This window comes from Marmota monax, unplaced genomic scaffold, assembly GCF_021218885.2.
Source record: "Marmota monax isolate L192 unplaced genomic scaffold, Marmota_monax_Labrador192_F-V1.1 WCK01_AAM20220418_F8-fsc00006, whole genome shotgun sequence".
In the NCBI taxonomy this organism is placed as follows: domain Eukaryota; kingdom Metazoa; phylum Chordata; class Mammalia; order Rodentia; family Sciuridae; genus Marmota; species Marmota monax.
Window position 1 is genome coordinate 1,067,260 of NW_026693712.1, and position 21,981 is coordinate 1,089,240.

The 21,981-nt window shown below is 41.5% G+C and overlaps 1 protein-coding gene across 1 annotated transcript; it reads right to left on the minus strand.

Annotated features, from left to right (window-relative positions):
• Nucleotides 1-8,040: 8,040 nt before the first annotated feature.
• On the minus strand, nt 8,041-20,789 carry Ppic (peptidylprolyl isomerase C). Its single transcript, XM_046460454.2, has 5 exons — nt 20,589-20,789; nt 13,732-13,845; nt 12,943-13,036; nt 10,501-10,685; nt 8,041-8,710 (listed from the first exon to the last, which is right to left on the minus strand). The coding sequence occupies exons 1-5, from the start codon at nt 20,700-20,702 to the stop codon at nt 8,582-8,584; spliced, it is 636 nt and encodes a 211-aa protein (XP_046316410.1). The 5' UTR covers nt 20,703-20,789; the 3' UTR covers nt 8,041-8,581.
• Between the last annotated feature and the right edge of the window lie 1,192 nt (nt 20,790-21,981).

Consider the following 21,981-nt stretch of genomic DNA (forward strand, 5'->3'; position numbering starts at 1 on the left):
CTACAAAGCTTGGGCTAATCCACTCCCCAATGAGTACATCAGAAGTACAAGAGGTATCTGAATTTATGTGCATTTTAATCAGATGTGAATATTCAAATCAGAAAGAACTTTTTGTATTATAATAGCTGCTCACATTTCCACACTACATGATGAAATACCAAATACGTCCTCAGTTCCTTTGATTAAACCATGCTCTCTGCTAGAGGACCCCTTCCTCCAGCTCTCTGACATGAAAGCCAGAATGATCTTTATAATAAAATGCCCATCAGGCCATGTCACTCTCCTGTTCATGATCCTCCAATAGCTTCCAATCCAACTTGGAATAAAATTTAAACTCCCGCCTCCCTCTCCAAGTTCATTGCACAGCTTTTGTCCATACTCCTGTCACGGGCAACAGTGGCCTCTCAGTTCCCACATGTGCCAACGTTGGTTACTCCAGTGTCTGTTCTTCTCTACAAATGAGTAACTGAAATAATTTGGTGGTTACCTCCCTGGCGTGGTAACACTTTGGGCAGTGGTTTTGAAGTGCAATCCCTGGACCAGCAGCATTAGCATCATCAGGTTACTTGTCCCCTGTCAGGATTACCGAATCTGACAAAACTGAGAGTGGGGACCACAGATCTGACAAGCCCTTCAGGCAATTCTGATGTAATACAGGCAATCCTAGGGCATTTCAAATTATTTTCATGTTGCTCATTTTTTAAAGTTTTAAATTCTCATGGATGGCACTAGAGCAGATTATGCTAAGTGAAGCTAGCCAATCCCTAAAAAACAAATGCCAAATGTCATCTTTGATATAAGGAGAACAACTAAGAACAGAATAGGGGGGAAGAGCATGAGAAGAAGATCACCATTAAACAGGGATGAGAGGGGGGAGAGAAAGAGAGATAGAAGGGAAATTGCATGGTAAAGGAAGGAGACCCTCATTGTTATACAAAATTACATATAAGAGGAAGTGAGGGGAAAGGGGGAAAAAAACAAGAGAGAGGAATGAAGTACAGTAGATGGGGTAGGGAGAGAAGATGGGAGGGGAGGGGAGGGGAGGGGAGGGGGGATAGTAGAGGATAGGAAAGGCAGCAGAATACAACAGACACTAGTATGGCTGTATGTAAAAACGTGGATGTGTAACTGATGTGAATCTGCAATATGTATAAGGGGTAAAAATGGGAGTTCATAATCTGCTTGAATCAAATGTATGAAATATGATATGTCAAGAGCTTTGTAATGTTTTGAACAACTAATAATTAAAAAAAATTCTCTTTAAAAAAAAATACGTGACAATACTTCTGGGAGAAGTCAAAAGAATGCCAGAATGGCTACTACAGAAGGCCTTTCCAACAGAAGTCTAGCCCATCAAAAAGAATCAGGATGATTAGGCCAAACCAACAAGGTATTTTAAATGGGGTAAAAGATAAAAGAGATTCATACCCTTAGAAATGGTCATCGTTCTCATGAACTTCTATACATGGTTATCATGGCTATTTTTCCTCACCCACAGACAGTAACATGATGTATTTCTATATTTTTGCTTTCTCTAATTTTGCATCTCTAGTTTTTAATTTCTGATTTTGAATCCTTGTGTTCATGGAACTTACAGAATAATGTGATATTGGCTAGATGAATACCCAATTTATGATTATGAAGTATATTAAGTGTTATGAAGGCAAACTAAGTCACTTTTCTAATATGCAGGGAAGATACTAAATTTAGATGGGCAGGTTAGGATACTTCTCCAAGGTAGTGACACTGAAATTAAGATCTACAGGATGTTGGTAGAATTGACCACGAAAGGCAGGCAGAAAAGGGAAGGGTGGGACATCAGGAGTTTCTAGAGCCCTGAATCAGCAGAGAGCTTCAGTTAAGGTCCTAAAAGAAAACCAGTGAGTGGGGAGGACCGTAAGGGACCAGGGTGGTAAGGAGGGCAGGGACTGGGTTCCATGGAGCCTCCACTGAAGGTGGCATTCAAGAGTTTGACTTGTACCCTGGAAAACCACTGACAGGTTTTCCACATGAAGGATATGATCTATTTTCTAATATGCATTTATTTACTTTACTAGACATGAAAATTTTAAAAACCTGAGTGGGGGGCTGGGGTTGTGGCTCAGTGGTAGAGCGCTTACCTAGCGTGTATGAAGCACTGGGTTTAATCCTCAGTACCACATATAAATACATAAAAAATAAATGTCCATCAACATCTGAAAAATATTTTTTAAAAAATAATTTTAAAAAAACCTGAATAGTTAAGAAAAACCCTGCAAACAGCTATCAGGCATCAGCAAACAATCTGAAATTTAGGATAATGTATATTATGTATCACATTTCATCTGATTTATTTTTAAAAGATCATTCTCGCTGCTTGGGAAGAGTGCACTGGTGTAGGATGTGGAGCAGAGACTTCTAGGAGGCCACTTGAATAATCTGGGTGAGTGGTGACCTCCTGATGGAGGTGGCAGCGGTGGAGAGGATGAGGTATGGATATTGCAGCTGCCCTGTAGGGCTACTAGTCAACCTGCTGATGGTCTCAGGTGTGGAAGGTAAAGGGAAGGCAGGAAGAGGTCAGTAAGTGTTTTTGGCTAGAACATTTGGGTAAATACATAAAAAATACATTAATGGGGGCTGAGAGTGGAAGGTTGGGAGCCCAGTCTTCTGGGAGCTCCAGAGTTGGTGAATACTCTCCTAGGCCTCGTTCCCTCCTCCAGTTCAGATACTCTGACCCCCCATTTGCTAGTACATCTGCAGAGGCTTGAAAGCAAACCTAGACCAAGACTGACCCGCCAGCAGAAGGAAATGAGTTGGATTTTTCCCATTGTGGTGATAGATTTGTGCTGAATCGTGTCCAAATTTCTTCCCAGTTCACTAGGGTCAGGAACATGCTCTGTAGCCAGGAACAAAACAAAGCAGAGATCAAACCAAAGTACCTCAGTCAAAGCACATATTACCATGTGAATTTACAAATAATAAATGCCATCATTGTACATGATTTCCTCATGGAGCCCCAGGAGGACCACATGGCTCACCCAGCAAATGAGGATTCAAATGTAAAAGTGGCCAGAGTGGACACCTAAGTCCACAGTACCTAGGACTCCAGGGGGGAATGGTTTCTTGTTACTTCTTCAGGTCATATCGAAATGCTTAGCTCAGAACTGCTCCTCCACAAACTGCCTTGACCATGCTACCGTCACACTGAGTATTCTGCCTCAGATGCTGTCACTCACAACTCCAGGGTCTGCCTTCTTACTGTTGACCACTCCCCTCACTTTTGCCAGGCAACTTCTGGCATGCCCATCAAGCTTCCACTCAGAAAGCAAAGAGGAAGTTTATGCTTTTAAAGAAAGATAACAATCTTTGAAAAATAGTAGAAACAGTTGAATGACTAATGCCAAAGTTTATCAACCTTTACGGTCTTGAGAGATTACAAGCACTTCATAGTATAAATTTAGGCTTATTCTTTCTGGTCACTGATTTTGAATATATTATTGGTTAGGTATAAGACACAGTTTAGGGGTAGATTAGGAATAAAATCTACTCCTTGCCCTTGAGGAGCTTGCAGTCCAGGGAGGAGATGGGAGACACCCAGGGAAGTATAGGACTCAGGTCAGAAACCTCTCTGTGAGGGCTTCCTGAGGGAGCCACACACAGCCCTGAAGAGCAGCTTGCACAAGGCATGCGGCCATTTCAGGAGTTCTCAAAAGGGCTGTACTTTAAGGCTGATAGGGCTAAATTAAGTTTTGGTTTCTCTGCTGCAGGCTGACCAGTCCTTAATCCTCATGATAGTCCAACACAATGTAGCACCCACAGTCACCAGAAGCAGGCTCATCTTTCAAGACCAGGTGGAAGAAAAATATTCAAGTTTTCGAACAGAGTTGCCTACCTGGATAACAGGGCATAATATTTCCCACCTAGGACAGAAGGTGACCAGAGCTGTAGTATCCAGGTTGCTCTAGGAAGACAGTCCTTCACCCTGTGAAAAGTTAGAGTATGTAGAAACTTACATGACTCCTAACGAATCATTAAAAGTAAGTAATGGAAGGGTTTTGGAAATATGGAGTCCTCTAAATCCTCCGAATTTGTGACTCCCTAATAAGTCCAATTTAACTAGTACTGAGGTAAAAGTACCATTAATAGATTGTGAAATGTATTTTGTCTTGTCTCTTAATTATTTGTACATAGATCTTTTTTCCCTCTGGCACAGTTCTTACGAATAGTCACTCTAATTCTGCATTAGAACCTGCTGTTTTTCCACCATTTTAGCATATCAGTAACACTAGCAAGTCTTGGAGTAGGTTACATTATATCACACCTAAAACTTACTCTTGGATAAAATCTTAAATCCATGGGATGAATTATAGATTTAAGCAAAAGCCATTATGTACTTAATGGCACCAAAATTTTCCATTACAAATATTGTTTTTCTCTTCCTTAATTTGAAAAAAAAAAAGTGCCTTGAGGGGTCTTTGAATTTCCAAGCTTTCTAGGATCAAAGATTTCTTCAGCTGTCTGAATTGTAAGAATGTTGAAAAACAAAAAACAAATCCTTTTTCTACTATAAAATCCTTGCCATGTTTTTATCTTTATGTAACTCAAAACAACTGAACTGAGAAACGAGGCTGGTGAGTTTTGTTCAAAATCTAAAAATTCATCAGAAATGAAGTAATTGATAATTCCAAAAGGGTCATTCTAACAAATCTGATCATGAATACATTTGTAGATTCTTAGCTGTTGATCCAGAAAATTGCTGAATGGCACTTGTAAGAGAATAAAATAGGTATGGCTAAGGATGCCAGAATATTTTAAATTGTCTATTAGAATGATTCAAAACTAACTTGTTGCAATTTGGGATTGGTGATGGTTTCCACTGAAATTTTTCCTCTGATTCCACACCCACCCACAGCTACCTATGTGACTTCTTCAGTAACATGATCAGCAAAATAGTGAGCTGTTTATTTCTAAGCTTTTTCACCAATATTAGACTATAAAAATCAACAGTCCCTACTTTCATAATCATCAGTTTGCTGATATTTCAGTATGAGGCTTGCCAGTGGGGGTTGGGGGTGTCCTGGTCATCTGGCATAATGCACAACATGAAAATTTGCACCTGTGCACTTGTGGTCTCAGAATTTCAGCACTTCCAGAATGTACTCTTGTTGTTTTGTCACTGGTGAGCTGTCACTTATGCTTATACTAATCAAAACCTAGACAGTAAGTGTGGTGTGCAGGGCATGTTCTTATGCATGAGAGGTCACAGTAGCTTATGTGCTTTCTGACTTTGGAGTTTTGCTTATGTAAGAGGCCATTTGTTTTCAATTCCTCCTAGGCTACTTTTATTTTAAATAAAATTTAAGTTTTATTTTTCTTTTCATTCTTAAGGTGAAACATACCCTAGACAAAAACTGTAAGACTAAAAAAAGTCTAAAGTAAAAACTGGGCATGGTGATTGATGCCTGTAATCCTAGCGACTAGGGAAGTTGGTGGGAAGGATCACAAATCCAGGCCAGCCTGGGCAAATTAGCAAGACCCTGACTAAAAATAAAAAATTTAAAAAACTGGGGATATAGCTCAGTGATGGAACACCCTGGGTTCAATCCCCAGTGCTACAGAAAAAAAGTATAAAGTAAAAAGTAAGAGTAAAAAGATCCTATCCTTTGTGTTTATTTTATGCAAATTTACATTTCATTGTATTTGCTTTGTGAGAATGTATTATTTTTACTTTTTTCCTTAAAAAAGTATTCTATTCTAGATTGTATTCTTTATAAACACGTTGGGATTCAATTTGCTTCCATAAATTCTACACTTCACATCCTATGCATAAAACTTTTTCAATATTGCTGTATTAGACAAAGACTTTAGGTTGCAAGTCAAAGGAAATCAATTTGCTCTGGCTTAAGCAAAAAAAAAAAAAAAAGGAGATGTATCTGCTTGTATAGTGAAAAGCCAGGGGTGGATTAGTCTCAGACACAACTAGACATAAAGGCTAAACGACGTCTTCAGGAATCTTTTTGTGTTGTGGACCAGCTTCCTTCTTTGGTAATTTCACTCTTATTCTGCACCTTTACATCCTCTCAAAAAGCACAGCTGCTCTTACCTAATAATTCCAGCAGAAGTCCCATGACTGAAGTTCCTTAACTCAGCTGACATCAAACATCCAGGCCTGAGCTGGTCACTGGGGCCAGGGAAAGGGAATGTTCTGCTCCCTCTGCCAACCACCTGGTTCTGCTCAAGTGACCTCTTTACTGTTTCTTGGACCCACCCAGCCTGTCCTTCACTGAGGGCCACTGCTCGTGTCCCCTCTGCCTCCACTTTTCTTGCAGTGTTCTCATGGCTTGCTTCTCCCTCATCCTTTCGGTTCCCACTCAGAGACCCGTCCAACCACCCTTCACTCTCTGTCCTCTGTTTTTCTTCTCTTACTTCCCAGTGTTGTAATATACTCATGTGGAGTGTCTGGATGATTTGTGTGCTTCACAGGAAGCACAAGAGCTGATACTGTGGCTCTGTCCTGAACTCAAGAAGTATTTATCAAATGAGTTAATGGAAGACTTTGCCAGGTCCCATGTACACCCATCTGTAGGTCAGTCTATCCTCAGGACAAGAAATGGTTGAGGGAATTGGTATAACCCCCAAAGGAAAAAATAACTGGGCAGCCATTACTAGAACAAGGAGCCAGAATACTAAAACGATGGTGTTCATTACAGCTCAGATCACTTTCTAAGGCAAATCCCAGGAGCGGGAATACAAAGGATATAAATGTTTGGGTTTCCTGATAAGTTCTGCTTCCATATATCCCCCTATAAAAATTCTCCTTGTGGCAGACAAAATAATGCAGATCACATCAAGTCCCTTCCCAATTTGAAATTGACAGCTGCCAATGTGTGTCCCCCTAGTGTTCTGGCCCCAGCTGGCTAGGCTCAGCCTTTCTTCCCTGACCTTGGTCCCTACACTCCCTTCATATACCAGGCCCCAAAATACCAGCTTTCTTTTCTGCCTTGGAATTCACTCATTCTCACCTTGGGACTTTTGTATTTTTCTCATGCTTCTTCTGCCTGGAAGGTCCTTCTCAGAGGACTTCTTGCTTGGCCACCTCCCAGTCTTCCTTCAATCCGTAGGTCCTCAAGAGGCCCTCCTTGGCCTCTCCAAGCTTACTCCCCACCCACCCTCTCCATAAGCACCCTGTGTGTTTTCTTCATAGCTTTCACTGCCCTTTCTATTTACTTGTCAATCCTCCATCTTCCCCACTAGAGTGTCAGCTCCATGAGGCCCTTTTCTCCTGTTCATTTTGGTATTTCCAAAAATCAAACTGGAATCTGGTATACTAAAGACCTTCAATAAATATGTGTTGGAAAAAAATGAACAAATTACTCTCTGGGAGTGTTGTAGTAATTTATACCCCTCAGCAGCAGCAAGAATGCCCATTTTCATTTCATATTGTGGCAGTTTTCTTAGAATGCAGCTTGAGAGGTGGATTCTTTAGCTTCTTACTGCATGTGTGCTGGAGGAGGGGTACTAGCTCCATTTTCTTCCATCTGAACAGAGCGTGGCACTTCATGCAGCAAGGGATGTCACAAGGTCCTGGAAGGACTGTATTTTTCCATCTGGTTTAAATACAGCCTGAATCTTAACCCCCATTATGTAGGTGACCAAAAGATTCCTTTCAACTGCAACTGGACTCAGGGAACTTTCTAAAATGTTACTAAATAAAAATCAGTGAATAATCAGTTAATGTATTTGGGATGTAGAAGGGCATAATTCTGTGGTTCCTATCCCAAATTATCCAGTTGTGTTAGCATTCTGATTTTTTCTCTAAAGTGTTCATTGTTACTATTAGAGTACATGTGTTTTTATATTTATTTTTTAAATTATTTTTTTCATATATTTTAGTTGTTGATGGACCTTTATTTTATTCATTTACTTATGTGTAGTGTGGAGAACAGAATCCAGAGCCTCACACATGCTAGGCAAGCATTCTACCACTGAGCCATAACCCCGGTCCCCATCCATTTATTTTTTTAAAGGAATTTTAAATTTTAAAGAGACTTGCAAAAAGAATTAATGCATATAAAAAGTATTTAATATAGAGAACACAAAAGCACCTTTTCTCAGGCAAAAATCCCCAAGACATATATCAGATTATACTAATCAAGTTTCTTTTTATCAGAAAAGAATTATTTGAATACAGAAAAATAAACTTCATGTCTTCGTCTTTTTCAAATAAACCTTCAGTTTCACCTAACATACAGATAACAATGAATTTAACAAAAACAAACAAACAAATGAGTGTGTTCTTAAAAATAAATAGCCAATACAAAGTTTTCTAATTTAAAAACAGCACCATGGAAGGAAGAGGATGTGTCTTTTCAGTTCAAAGTTCCTAAACAGGTGATTTACCATAGATTCATACAAACTAAACTTAAGAGTGGTTGGTTTTTAAATCTTTCCTGGAGTGGAAATTAAAAGAAAGTAAAAAGCAAAGCAAAACAGTAACTGAAGAATTAAAGGCAGATGGGCAGACGATACGTGCACACACATACTGTTCACACATACACACACACACCCTGCCAGGTGCATTCCTTGTTTTCTGCCGGTTGTGTCACCAGTCTGTGACCTCAACCACGAAGGGCGTTTTCACTTCTATCTTGCCACTGTTGATGATGGTGCAGTTGGTGAGAGGACGGTCATGCTCATCAGTTGCCTGGAGCTCTATGGAGTGCACCACGCTCTGGAGAGAGAAAATCAGACAGGCAGCTCTGGTGTTAGTGTAATCAAAAGCCCCAGTGGGAAAGTAAGTTGTATCACTATAAAAAACCATGCACACTAAGCGTGAAAAACTTAGAAGATTCAGAAAATTATTTTATTTATGTATGTATATATATCTCATGGAATAAAATTCACCAGCTACCTTGTTTATCAGAAAACATATTGGTCTATTTCCATACTTCTTTCTTAATAAGCATTGTATAGACTCAAAAAATTAAGATACTTTTGCAAATAAAGTATTTGTATTCATCAGCTACAATCCAATGTAAAGGTTAACATGGAGTTTGAATCAGTTTCAGCTCTACCCTATACTACGTTTAGGCACAATAAAATGGTCAAATGGTCCATAAAGCAGATTTAAAAGTAGACCTAATTCTGGATTTGCTTTTGTGTGTGTGTGTGTGTGTATGTGTGTGTGTGTGCGTGCTGTTGGAGATTGAACCCAAGGCCTTGTACATGTAAAGCAAGCACTCTACCAAATGAGCTACATCCCCAGCCCTTGGGTTTGCCCCTTTTAAAGGTGACCCAAGCCATTAATCTTGAGTCTGATACTAATATAACCTGTTCAATCCAACAGTGCCCTAGAAGCCCTCATAAGCACATGCACCACTTATATTTCCCAGTGAAGGAGGGAAGATGTCACAGACCAAAAAGGCAGTCTTTTGATGAGTTTTCCAAACACATTGAATATTCATCTCAATTCCTGGACTTCAGTTGCACTGAATCAGAATAGCAGGTAGAAGATGTGGAAAATCTACAGTGATGAAACTGGTTGATTTGTTTGGATGAGGGAGGCCAAACAACTCACATGAAAATAAAACATAATGGAACATGGAAGAGGACATGGGAGTCAAGGGTGTCCAGGGCTGGGTTGGACAGACTTCAATATGGCCAGTTTAGAAGAAAGTTATTTGGGGCAACTGCTAAGGAGACGTGGTGAGAAAAGAAGAGAATGAGAATTTTAAGAAGCAGGCCTATGGGTTATGAATTGGATCCTTTGCTGTTCTTTGAGAATAACAACATAGATTTGAATTCTCTTAATGAATGTTGGTTGCTGTACTGTGTGTCCGTGAATACAACTTGATATCCGGACTAAACCACACTGGTTCAGGGCTTTTTAATATTTTAACTGTAAGAAACATATAACACAGAATTTGCCATCCAATTCATTTTTCACGTGCATAGTTCAGTAGTGTGTAAGTTTATTCACACTGTTGTGCAATTGGTCTCCAAATCTTGCAAAACTGAAACTCATTCTAAATGCCTTTCCCTAAGCCCCTGGCAACCACCATTCTAGTTTCTGTCTCTATAGATTTGACTACTTTAGGTGTCTCATGTAAGTAGACTTGTAGAGTAATTGTCTTTTTGTGACAAGTTTATTTCACCTAGGATAAGGTCCTCAGGTTTATCCATGCGATAGCACATCTTTTCTTTGTAATACTGAATAATACTCCATTTTATGAATGTATAGGACCCTGGTTTTATTTTGTTATATTATAAAGGGCTTTCCATTTACAGCCAGAAGCAAAATAAATTAAGTACTCAGCTTCTCCATGTCAAGTCTTCAGCTTCTATCCTAATGTCCCTAACATGCCATAATGTCATGCCATATATAATTTACTCATCTTTGAAGAGGTCAGTCAGCATATAAAAATGGATCTCTAACAACTCATTTAATATTAAAATGAATCACTGAAGGTACTCTCATAAATATAAAACTTTGAAAGAGGAAAAAGTAATATATCAAGTTACCATCCCATCGAGGACTTTTCCAAATACCACATGTTTGCCATCCAACCAGGTGGGCTTGGTCAAGGTGATAAAGAACTGGGAACCATTGGTGTTAGGCCCAGCATTGGCCATGCTGACCCACCCAATACCATAGTGCTTCAGCTTGAAGTTCTCATCAGGAAATGTCTCACCGTAAATACTAAAACCTGGGTTAAGATAAAAGAAAAGGGAGGAGAATGAACAGACATCAACCAAAAGTAAACTCTTCATAGGAAACAAAAGGCTTTAGTGTAATCCGTTCATAGAGCCCAACAGAAGATGAGAATGGGGAATAGATGGTCAAAGCTATGGAGAAGTGAAAGAGAGAATAAAATTAACTCTTTAAGGAAGCAGGGCCCTAGGGCCTGAAACAGACAAGCAAAAATGCCTATGATATGGCACAGGATGGCAGGTCCCCTCTGGCCTCAAACCAGTGCCAAATCTGGATCATATAGGTCAATGATTTCACTCTGAAAGGAGAAGGAACAGCAAGGCAGGGTGGTATCCGAAAGCCAGATGGAAAGGTGGGTGAGCTGGCCTCGTGGCTCTGCCTCTGTACTATATTCGGGTGACTTGTCCCAGGTCACTACTACCTTGGCACCCAACCAGTCACTGAGTGGACACCCTCAGCTTATTCCCACAACATCCCAGTGTAGTTGGTATTCTCAGTCCCCCTTTCACACTGGGAAACAGAGGTATAAAACTTGAAAACAGCAGATCAGAATTGGAACATCTGACTTTCTGACTCTAAAGCTGGTGCTTTTTCTTACCTCAGCACTGAGGCAGTAGCAGCTAGGATGAAAGACATTAAGCGCAAGGCTCTCAGGATGCACGAGGGTGCATCCTGAGAATTGGGACCACCTGGGGATCAGCCTTGCTGAAGAATCAGCCTGTGACCTGGAATTCTAGCAAAGCAGCGGATACAGTAGAAGCCCTCTCCCATAACAACAATATGGACCATAGGGAGCATCTGCCTCATTCCTAACACCTTGAAGGCCTCTTGTGCTTTTGTATTACTGAGCTCCTTATCCACTGGTTGCCAACCTCAAACTCCTGGCTCCGTTAAAAGGACCAGAAGTAGATACCAAAGTCCAGCAATTTATAGCTGGTTGGGCAGGGACATGTGGGTGACCTAGCTGGAAAGCTCTACCCAGGGGGGTCTAGGCTAAATTTAAATAGTTCAAAATTTCCTCTCAGAGAATTTTAACCCCAGACCCACATGTGTTGGGGAGGGAAAATAGAGAGAGAATAAAAATAGAAAAGATAGCAAAGTAAAGCTCAGTCACTCTTCCTGCTGGATCGTATGGTGGGACGGTGGATGCTGGTACCAAGAGGGCAGGTACTAGAGCTACCAGGTTTTCCGGTGAGTCTGGCACCTCAGCAGTTAGGATTGCTTCCACAAGCATTCTCAGCAAACCCTGTAACCTTGACGAACCTGAGCCAGCTTCTCTCCTCCATTCTGTATCCTTATACCCTATAGCATTTTTGCAAGAGCTAAAAGTACTCTTCATAAAGTGCCTGGTAAATCATAGCATTTAATGGCAACTATTTTTATTATCAAGAAATAAACCATTACAATAAACATACATAGAAATAATGACTGAAAGTGGCTTTTCTTTAAAAAGTAAGCAACTAATATCCACCCTAACCAGTATTTTCTGAGCTTAAAAATCTTAAATTTCATGTAGTTACACAAGTAATAGGTGTTCAGGAGGAAAAAGAAAAGAAAAGCTTCTCCCTACATTTCAGAAGGAAAATAGTCCACAGAGCTGGGTAGTTATGATCCTCAATGAGACATAATATGCTGAGGGAGATTTGAAACTCAATAACCTTAAGTATTTGTCCTTTATTTCACTTTGTTCATGGGAATCAGTTATAATTTTGATGACTCAGCTATAACTTTTTTATTATTATTAAAAAAGCTGACAATAAAAGAAGACACTTTTGAAACAAGGGGAAAAATTCATCACGATCCTGCCACCTACACTCCAATCCTGTTATTCTGGCACCATGTCCCATCCTCTACCCCCGCCCCGACTTGTGGCCAGCTGCCACCCCAGGGCACACAGCTCTATAGTTCACCTCTTCCTTCCTATGGCACGCACTGCTTTATATTGCTACATACTAGCAGTCGAGCGGTTTTAATAATTGTGAGATATTCTGCCAAATGAATGGATCTACACTATGACAACGAACACTAAAACCATCCCATTTAGAATTAGGAAGACTCATTCATTCATACCCAAAAAGATTCTGGTAAATGAGGTCCCCAAACCTCTATCTTCTGGAAAGACTTTGAGCTGTCTTTACGGCCTTGTTTCTTAAATGGGGGAATCTGGCTATCTTGGGTTCACATACTGACTGACTCTTGGGTTTTAGCTTGGGAAGTGGGAAAGGAGAAAGGCAAAAGATGGCGTTACCTACCACCAGTGCCATCTCCTGCAGTGAAGTCTCCTCCTTGAATCATGAAATCCTTGATGACACGATGAAAGATGCTTCCTTTATATCCATATCCTTTCTAAAGAGATTATTTCAATTGAATACACAAGTAGAAAAAAAAAATCCATACTGAAAGATGAACCTTCAACCCCAGTGTTTATTTGAAAATGATAAAGTGAGAAAAATCAAAATATCTACAGAATTTGATTAGGTCTTGGCAATGATTTCTCTCTCTCTCTCTCTCTCTCTCTCTCTCTCTCTCTCTCTCGCAGTACTAGAGATTGAACCCAGGGGTGTTCTATCACAGAGCCACACCCCCAAACCTTTTTATTTATTTATTTTTTAATTTTGAGACAGATTTCATTAAGTTGTTCAGGCTGACCTGGAACTAGGTGATCCTCCAGCCTCTGCCTCCCAAGTAGCTAGGACTACAGGTGTGTGCCACCATACCCAGTGACAGCAATGATTTACTGAGAGGAAGTTATCACTGGCTGACCAAAACCACAAATAAAACAAACTATGGAAAGAGAGTATTGATGTGAATAAGTAAAAACAAGAGCATTTTCACTTGTTTTCTTCCAATTTCTGGAAGCCTACAGAGGCTGTGTACCTGAATAATAAAGATTTCATAGTAAAATATGATTAAATGTCACAGATTCATTTGACATTAATTTAATACTTGTTCTCCCAGCAGCATTTTGTATTTTACTTAAAAGAAATAAAATACAATTTTTGTGTGTGTGCAAAGTTGAAGGAAATAAAATGGAGACAGACCTCTCCTGTTGCCAGAGTGACAAAATTTTCCACTGTCTTGGGTACAACTTTTTCGAAGAGGCCAATCACAATTCTGCCCACATCTCTGTCTCCAATCCTTATATCAAAGAAGACCTGCATATAATTGAAACACAGAATAGAAGGTTATAACATGGAGAAGACAAAAATACAAGCTAAATCAAAATTAAAATCTGAGGAAAGCCTGCCCATCAGTATTTTAGAAAGGAGTCATGAAGAGGCTATTAGTGAAAGGTGCTCTAAAAATGTCTGTGTCGGTATGGTTCACTTGCACTATTCATTCAACAAACATTTAATGAACACCCTCTAAGGGCTAGGCACGGTACTAGGTACTGAGTTTCAAGTCAGTTCTACAAATACTGCAAAAATCAGGCAAATAAAGTCTTCAAGAATTCTACTGCCTACTCATGCCCCAGACAAACTCTGCTGCTACTTCCTGTTCCCCAGCTTTGGGATGAAGATTAGAGTGGAATGTGTTCTTCTTTTCAAAGGTAGTGCTCTCTAATCTTGGCAGGGGAAAAAATAGTGAGGAGAGAAAGAGGCTAGCCATCTAGATTTACTTTTTTTTTTTTTTTTTTGTCACTTCAAATACTGCCAAACTCCCAGTGAGTTCTCAACAGATGTCTGCTATCAAGGGACTCACAAAAGATGATTAAAACGTACAGCAGTCCTTCAAAAGGCCTGCCACTCAGGTCCAAGCACAGCAAGTACCGGGTCCCCAGTCTCATCCAAAAGACAGCGAGCACTGCACTCCATGCCTGACAAAGTCTTTTACCTTTTAAACTTAAGACACTCGATTCTATTGTCATATTCCCAAAGTCACCCAAGTAGAATGTGTTCTTTCTCTGTCACAGCTTAAAACAAAACACCCCAAAGTGAGGATAAGTTGCCTTTTTTGCAGATTAAGTCTTAAAAGTTCTTTTAGACTTTTTTTTTTAAACCGTTTGTTCTGAAACCAAATTATACACATTTTGCTTCCCAAATCACTGAGAGAGAGGCTTGAAAAGGCCATGGAGTTGAAGGGCATTCTATTAGAGAGTTGAGATTATATGAACCAATTTACTGTTTGAATGGTTAAAAAAGACATTCAAGAGATGGCTTTAAAAAATATAAGAAGGGTTGTCAAAGAAAAAAGATGTCTTGCAGTTTAGAAAAATCACTAAGTAAAGACTGTCAAGCTTTAGCTCAAGACAAGGACTTCTGCCAATACATCAGCAGGTCTGTCACAGAGTGATGTGATATTTAGTGTTCCATGTGGCATTTTACAATCTTTACATGGCTGAAGCAGCAAAAGTTTTATTATTATTTATATAGAAGAGCTTACAGAAAGACCCTGCCCTTGAGGTAAGGCAGCACAGAAGGGTCTCATCTGCAATCAGTGGTCTTGGGACAGCATTCACGGGAACTTGGTCAGTGCAAAGCTGGTGGCAGTGAGAAGCAGTTTCTACAAAGAATTTCTAAGCCGAGGAGTAAATGCAATGTGGACAATAATGAAGCAGTCTCAGGGAAAAAAATCAGGGATGTAATCCTAAGAAACATCTTATAAGACACTTGAAAGGCCTTCCAGACTTGCAAAATCAAGGAGAAAATTACTCCTGTGAATATTTAGAAAGCAAATAAATAAATAAAATCTGGGAGAGCAGCCTGAGAAGATGAAGAAAAATTGACTGTCCCAGCATAATGCTTCAATAAAAATCATATATTTTTACATATAGTCTAGTTTACCTATTGATATGATTCTTCCCCCAAATTGCAGTATCCTTCAACTTCATGAAGGAGTACAAGAAACTACAGTAGTTTTCCCAACTCTAACAGAAATGAGAAAATCAAATCTTATTTAGTTGACCAGTATTTATTAAAGATCTATGTGAAAGGTAGTGTAAAGTCACAAGGTGTACGAGAGAACCCCTGTCCTAAAGTAGTTTAAAAGAATAAGATAAGTACAAGGCAGCATGTGACAGATGCCCCAGGAATCCTGTATATCGAGGCCTGGAGTGATATTAAGGGCTGGGAGAGGACATCCTGGGAAGCAGGCCTGGAGGAGGGGAACAGTATCAGACACAAGGGTTAGCTCACCTGCCACTTATTGGAAGCAAAGCACCAAAGCAGGAAATGTGTTCTGTTTGCAGAAAAGCAATGCAGCTCTGTGACCACAGGTGAGGACAAAATCCCTGGAAGACAGCTGCCCACCAGTTCCAAAAGACAAAGAAAAGATGGTGGACTTGGAGGTTCAAGTTTTGAAGACAACAGAATGGAATGAATCGGGCCCAGCTGGGCATGGCGGCACATGCCTGTAATCCCAGCAGTTTGGGAGGCTGAAACAGGAGGATTGAGAGTACAAAGCCAGCCTCAGGAACTTAACAAGGTCCTAAGCAACTCAGTGAAACCCTGTCTCTAAATAAAATACATGAGGCTCAGTGGTTAAGTACCCTGGTACGGGGTGGGGGGGGGGGGAAGCAAATGAGACATTGGGAATAATAATCAAATAGAGGAGAAAGAGAACCTGGAATTTTATGCCAGTTCAAGAATGACGCCATAATGGGCTGCGATGGGGTGCTGCCTGAGAGAATGTAAGGATGGTTGACAGGGGGACACCTTTATATAAAGGGGAGAAGGAAGGGGGAGGAAAAAGGAAAAGGGAAGGAAACACAATAGTGGTGTCTCTGTGGGCTTTACCTACATCCTCTTATAAGATGAATCCTCACCACATCCTGGGGAGGGAGGAGTATTATCACTAATTTATAAATGAGGAAAGTGAGGGTGAGAGAGGTTAAGTGATTTACGAAGGTTGAGTGTTAGAGCCAGAATTTCAACCCAGGCTACCTATAGTTAAACTGTGACATATCACCAGTCCAGCTCTAGCAGGCAAGGCAAAGGAATCCCAAAAGGTTACAAAGTGTTTTTAGTTCCCCCGATCCCAGTATATTGTCAACACAAGCAGACAGTCAAGAAATGTTCAATGTCAAGTGAAATGAAATAGGGGGGCACACCCCTAGACAGGAGTGTCTGGGGGGCTGCCAGATAACTCATTTCTGAGTGTCCCTGGGAACAAAGTCCAGTGCTGGACAAGAGTGAGCTACAAAGTTTTTACCCTCCTGGAGTCTAAAGTTCAGTAGAAGAAAAAATATACACATAAATGCTATGATATAATGGGCAACTGGGTTTTATGAGACGAGTCAGATAAGGATAAGTCCTGGGAAGGGCTGGTGATTGTCTGTGGAGATCAGGGTGTTCCTGAAAAGCTGAGACTTGGACATTGTGCTGCATTTTGTGGGTGGGCAACTCATCACTTTTTCCCCCTCAAGCCATCCTTGAAAGTCATTTAAAAATTGGGGGGCACTGAAGGTTAAAGGAAGTAGGGAAGCAGAGAAGAGGCACTCACACAGCCTGATCCAAACCCCTATGGCATTAATACTGCCAAAATCCTTCCAAAGTAACTGGCAAAGTACCAAGCACATGAGCGGTGATGTGAAGGAAATGGTTAAAGCCAGATCCACCACTAAATGTCCATAGACCCTTGGCAAACTAAACTCTGAGCTCTTATTCCTCATCTGTAAAATAGATGATGATTCCTTGCTATCACAACAGGATTAATAAGATGAACATTTCTAACATCAACCAGTGGCCTCTTAAACCAGGGACCATAGACTAAGCATTTTACCTGCTTTAGCACATTTAATACATAAAACCCTTCCAGGTAGGTATTATTATTATTCTATCTCCTTTTTACAGAGGAGAAAGCAGAACCCCAGATATTAGATAACTTGTCCAAGGTCCCTTAGATATTGCCACGTAGCCACTATCGGTTAACATGTTTGCAAGCTATGTAGCTAGAAAGATGGCAGTGCTGTTTGGCATGCTGGATCCTGCACAGAATTCATCACATTTACTGGAAAATTCAGGAAATCAAAATTCAGTGGATTCTGAGTCCAGTGATTAGAGCCCCACCTGAGTCCCTGCAGGGCAGGAGGACGCTGCCAGGTTGGCTCAGCAGCAGGATCCGTGGACGAGGTTAGTGCCACTAACAGTCCTTTGGGAGAAACCAGCACCTCCTATCTTTTATTTACAGATTCTTATAAAACACTGCTGAGAAAAACAATGCACTAGAGCAGTGGCCAATTAATCTACTTTTCTGCACTCAGATAAATTATTTTTAATATCTTCATTTTCCAACATATTTAGTTGCTTAAATATGTTCACTAAAAAAGTAATTCAAAAGAGTCCAATTGGTATAAGGCTTGTCTAGGCAATTAACTTTCAGAACTTGATACATTTTGTGGTGGAAAAAAATAAAAGATATGTTAAGTTACAATTCCAAACAAGAGTGGAGCACATGAAAACTCTCCCTCAGTGACAGTGCCCTAGACCTGGGCTCAGCATGTCCCAATTCTTGCTCTCCGGCAGCTTTCTCCTTGCTCAGCTTTATTCTAGTGGTTCCCAGCCCAGGCTGCACCTCAGAATTCATCAGAATGTTGTTAAAAGGTAAACGACTGGGACTGGGGTTGTGGCTCAGTGGAAGAGCGCTTGCCTAGCATGTGTGAGGCACTGGGATCAATTCTCAACACCACGTATAAACAAATAAATAAATAAAGGTCCATCAATAACTAATAAAAATTTTTAAAAAAAGGTAAATGACTGGGCTCCTTCCCCAAAGATTGTGATTGGCTAGCTCTCCATCAGTAAGTCTAAAAAGTTTCCCAGTGAAACTTGTTCCCAAATATTCCAGGGGATTCACAGTAAAAATTTACTCATTGTTAATGTGAAATTCACATCTCATTGGGCGTCCTGCATTTTATCTGACCATTCTACCCTCTCTCCCTCACTCTGTCTACACTGTCAGCATCTCCTGTTAGTTATACCTCTAAAACATATTCCAAGTTCCTCCTTTGCTCCCCATTCCCAAGATTTCCACCTTAATCCAAACCACTGTCTGGACTCCAGTTCACACTCCACTGACTGACCACAGGGATTTCTTAAAAGCAAATATGAAATGATATCATTCCTATGTATAAAACCCTTCAGCAACTAACTATACTTAAAATAAGACCTCAAATTATAAGAATAATTACCTCAATGCCCACACTCCTTACAGCTGTTAAACCCCTGAATGATCGATGAGCACCCCTCCCCCACCTCATGTCAGGCCACTGTGCTCTCATCCCTGCCCTAAAGCCACACAGTACTCTGCATCCTCTGAACACACTGATGGCTTTCCTGCCTGGAAATCTTTGCACCTGTCCTTTACTACCTAAGTCTTTCCCAAACTGATTTTTTCTCATTCCATCAGATATTTTTCTTTCTTTTTTTTTTCCTTTTTTTATTGGTACATTATAGTTGTACATAATGGCGATGTTTACTGCTACATATTCATAGATGCACAAAATACAACAATATATTTTGGCCAATATCATTCCCCAGTATCTCCCTTTTCCTTCACCTCCAGCCTCTCCTTGGTCCCTTTCCTTTACTGTTTTCCCTTCCAATTTCATGAGATACCCACCTTTCTCTTCCCTTTTCCTCTTTAGCTTCCACATATGAAAGAAAACATATGACCCTTGACCTGCATCAGGTGTTTTCAAATATCACCCAACCTATATTAGTTTCATTTCCTTCAACATTTCACAGTTGTATAAATTTTATGTTTATGGTTTTCAACAACCAAGAGACAGAAACAGTGCCTGCAAACTGAAAGAAACCCTTTGAGCCCTGTGGCCCTCCACAAACCAGTTGCAAAGCTAGATCATGGGGCTGTGAGTAGAATCAGAGCTTCTCAGAGGAACCAGGCTGAGTTTATCAACCCTGCCTGCAGCATGGCCAGGGCTTTCAGTTCTCTTCCCTTACATCAGACGTTGGGCTGAACCTCCCTCTCCCACACCTGTTGTCCTCCCTGCTCCTTGGGTGGCATCTTCCATGGAGGATTTAAGGATGCTAACTAGTTTAAAGGTATCATTTTCACTGACTACCCCTGCCTGCTTGTTAAGACCACTTTAATCTGCCCACACCGCCCTCCAGATTCCAAGACACGACTGCCGGTGGGTTTTCTAGAAGTGGTGATCATGGGCACCGCAATATTTCTCTCTCTCTCTCTCTCTCTCTCTCTCTCTCTCTCTCTGCACCTTCCCATTATCTTCTAACCTTAGTAAAACTCGCTGAAAATAAAACTAAAGCGGCGTTAAGTATTCTAAGTATGAAGTCGTGAGGACGCAATTCCAGGTAGAAACATGCCCCCAACAGAGATGAAAAGTTAGGGTTAGGTCATCTAAACTCAGGGTCCAGCCCAAAGTTTAAAAGTCATCCCAGGGGAGGATGACAGTTCCTAAGTGGAGAGAGAGGGGAGGGGAACAGGGAGGAGGGAGAGGAGAAGGGCATTCAAGGCCAGCTTGGAGTTCGGCTCTTCCAGACCCAATGACGTGCGTGGCGGGCGGCCGGGCCGCGGTCACTCGGTTGCTAGCGCGTCTCTACCGCCCCGTCCCCTCCCTCTGCATTCTTCCTGCTTTGTTCCCAAGTCCAGGCCACGCCGAAGGAAGTACTGGAGTTGTCTCCTCCCAGGAGAACTAGGCTTCCGACTCCAGCGCAGTAACGGCGGACCACGACCCCGGAGACTGAGTACAAACAGCAGGCGACAGAGGCGGACTAGCCTGGTCCCAGAGCCCCGAGTATCCCGGAAGAGGGCCGCTCCTCCCACGCGAGCAGCCCTCTACCACCTACCGCACCGCCACTTCCAGTATCCCCGTGCCCTGGAAGCCCCCTCCTCCCGGCCGACACAGAAGTCCCAGTATCCAAAGCATCACCATCCCCCAGCCCACAGGAGGGGAAGTGGCTGCCCGCCGTTCGGTCACCTTGGCTGTCACCAAAGGGCCTCGCTTGCGGTTGCCCGAGGAGCCCGAAGACACGAGTGCGCTGAGCCCCAGGCAAAGCAGAAGCGGTAGCAGCAGCCGGGGACCCAGGCCCATGGCGAGCGTGGAAGTGGCAGGGATGGCACAGGCGACCTCAGGCTCCTGGACAGTTGGCAGGACTCCTGGTCGGCTGCGCCTGCGCGCTTCCAGTTGGAGCGGGGAGGGCGAGTGGGAGGGGGAACCTGTAGTCGGGGCAGGGCGGGGACCCAGGGCGCGCTCCTCCCAAGTTTGTTCCCGCGACCTGAATTTGGGATTCTGACGAACGCGCGCCGAGGGCGTAGTACCTGAGAGGCTCTGGTCCCCAGCGTTCCAAGCTGCCAGGCTCTGCCAGGGGAACCTGCGAGCTGAAGGTTGCGCCCCGGGCCATCTCCGCGAACTTAACCACGTCGCGTGTTAAACCCAGGCGGAAAGTCGAGCACGCTCAGTTGTCCGGGTCTTCCTCGAAATTTGAACGCCGCGGGGCAGGAAACTGCGGCTGGATCACAGTGGGCGAAGCAACTTCAGAATGTGTAGTCAGAATCTTAAAGCTTTGGATGCCTCTCAAAACTTTGGGGATTTCTGGGAGGGTGGAGCTCTGTTTCACATGATGAATATCTTCTTATTGAAATGATCAGGTTTGGAGGAACTTGGAAATTGCCGGATTCATAGTTCCTTTGCCCTGGAAAAACGTCCAATTAGGTTTGAGTATTTTATTTGGGGGGCTGATTCTGTGATCTTATCTACACTGTTTACAGAGTAGGCCTAGAAGCAGGGCCAAGTAAAATTCTTTACTGTGAAAACAAAGCGGTCAAGCTGACTTTTAGGTATATCTGTAGTATGAATTTTTTTTTTACAAAATTATGCTAAGGAAGGTTATTGAATATGATAGAGAAATTCCCATTGTGTTTTTAAAAGTAAAACTCAGGTTGCAAAACCACATAGGAATCTGATTTCGACTGTGTAAATAAATGCATGCAGGCATTTTAAAAACTAAAAGAGATGCACCAAAACATTTGCAGTAGCTATGGAGATAGAATTATGAATTTTTGCTTTCTTTGTAATTTTCTGATTTCTCAGATGTTCTACAGTGGAGCACATAAGTATTTTGTAACCTGGAGAAGATTATTTTAAAGAAGATTATTTATCATAGATTTGTTTGTTTGTTTGGTACCAGGGATTGAACCCAGGGTGCTTAACTCCTGAGCCACATCCCCAGCCCTTTTTTTTATATTTTATCAGAGACGGTAAACTCATTGCTTTTTGAATTATAAATTCAAAAGAACTTTTTGGTTTTAGAGTAACATCTCTAAAATTTAAGTAAAAAAATTAATAGTGTTCTCTGGATTTTTTTTTAGGG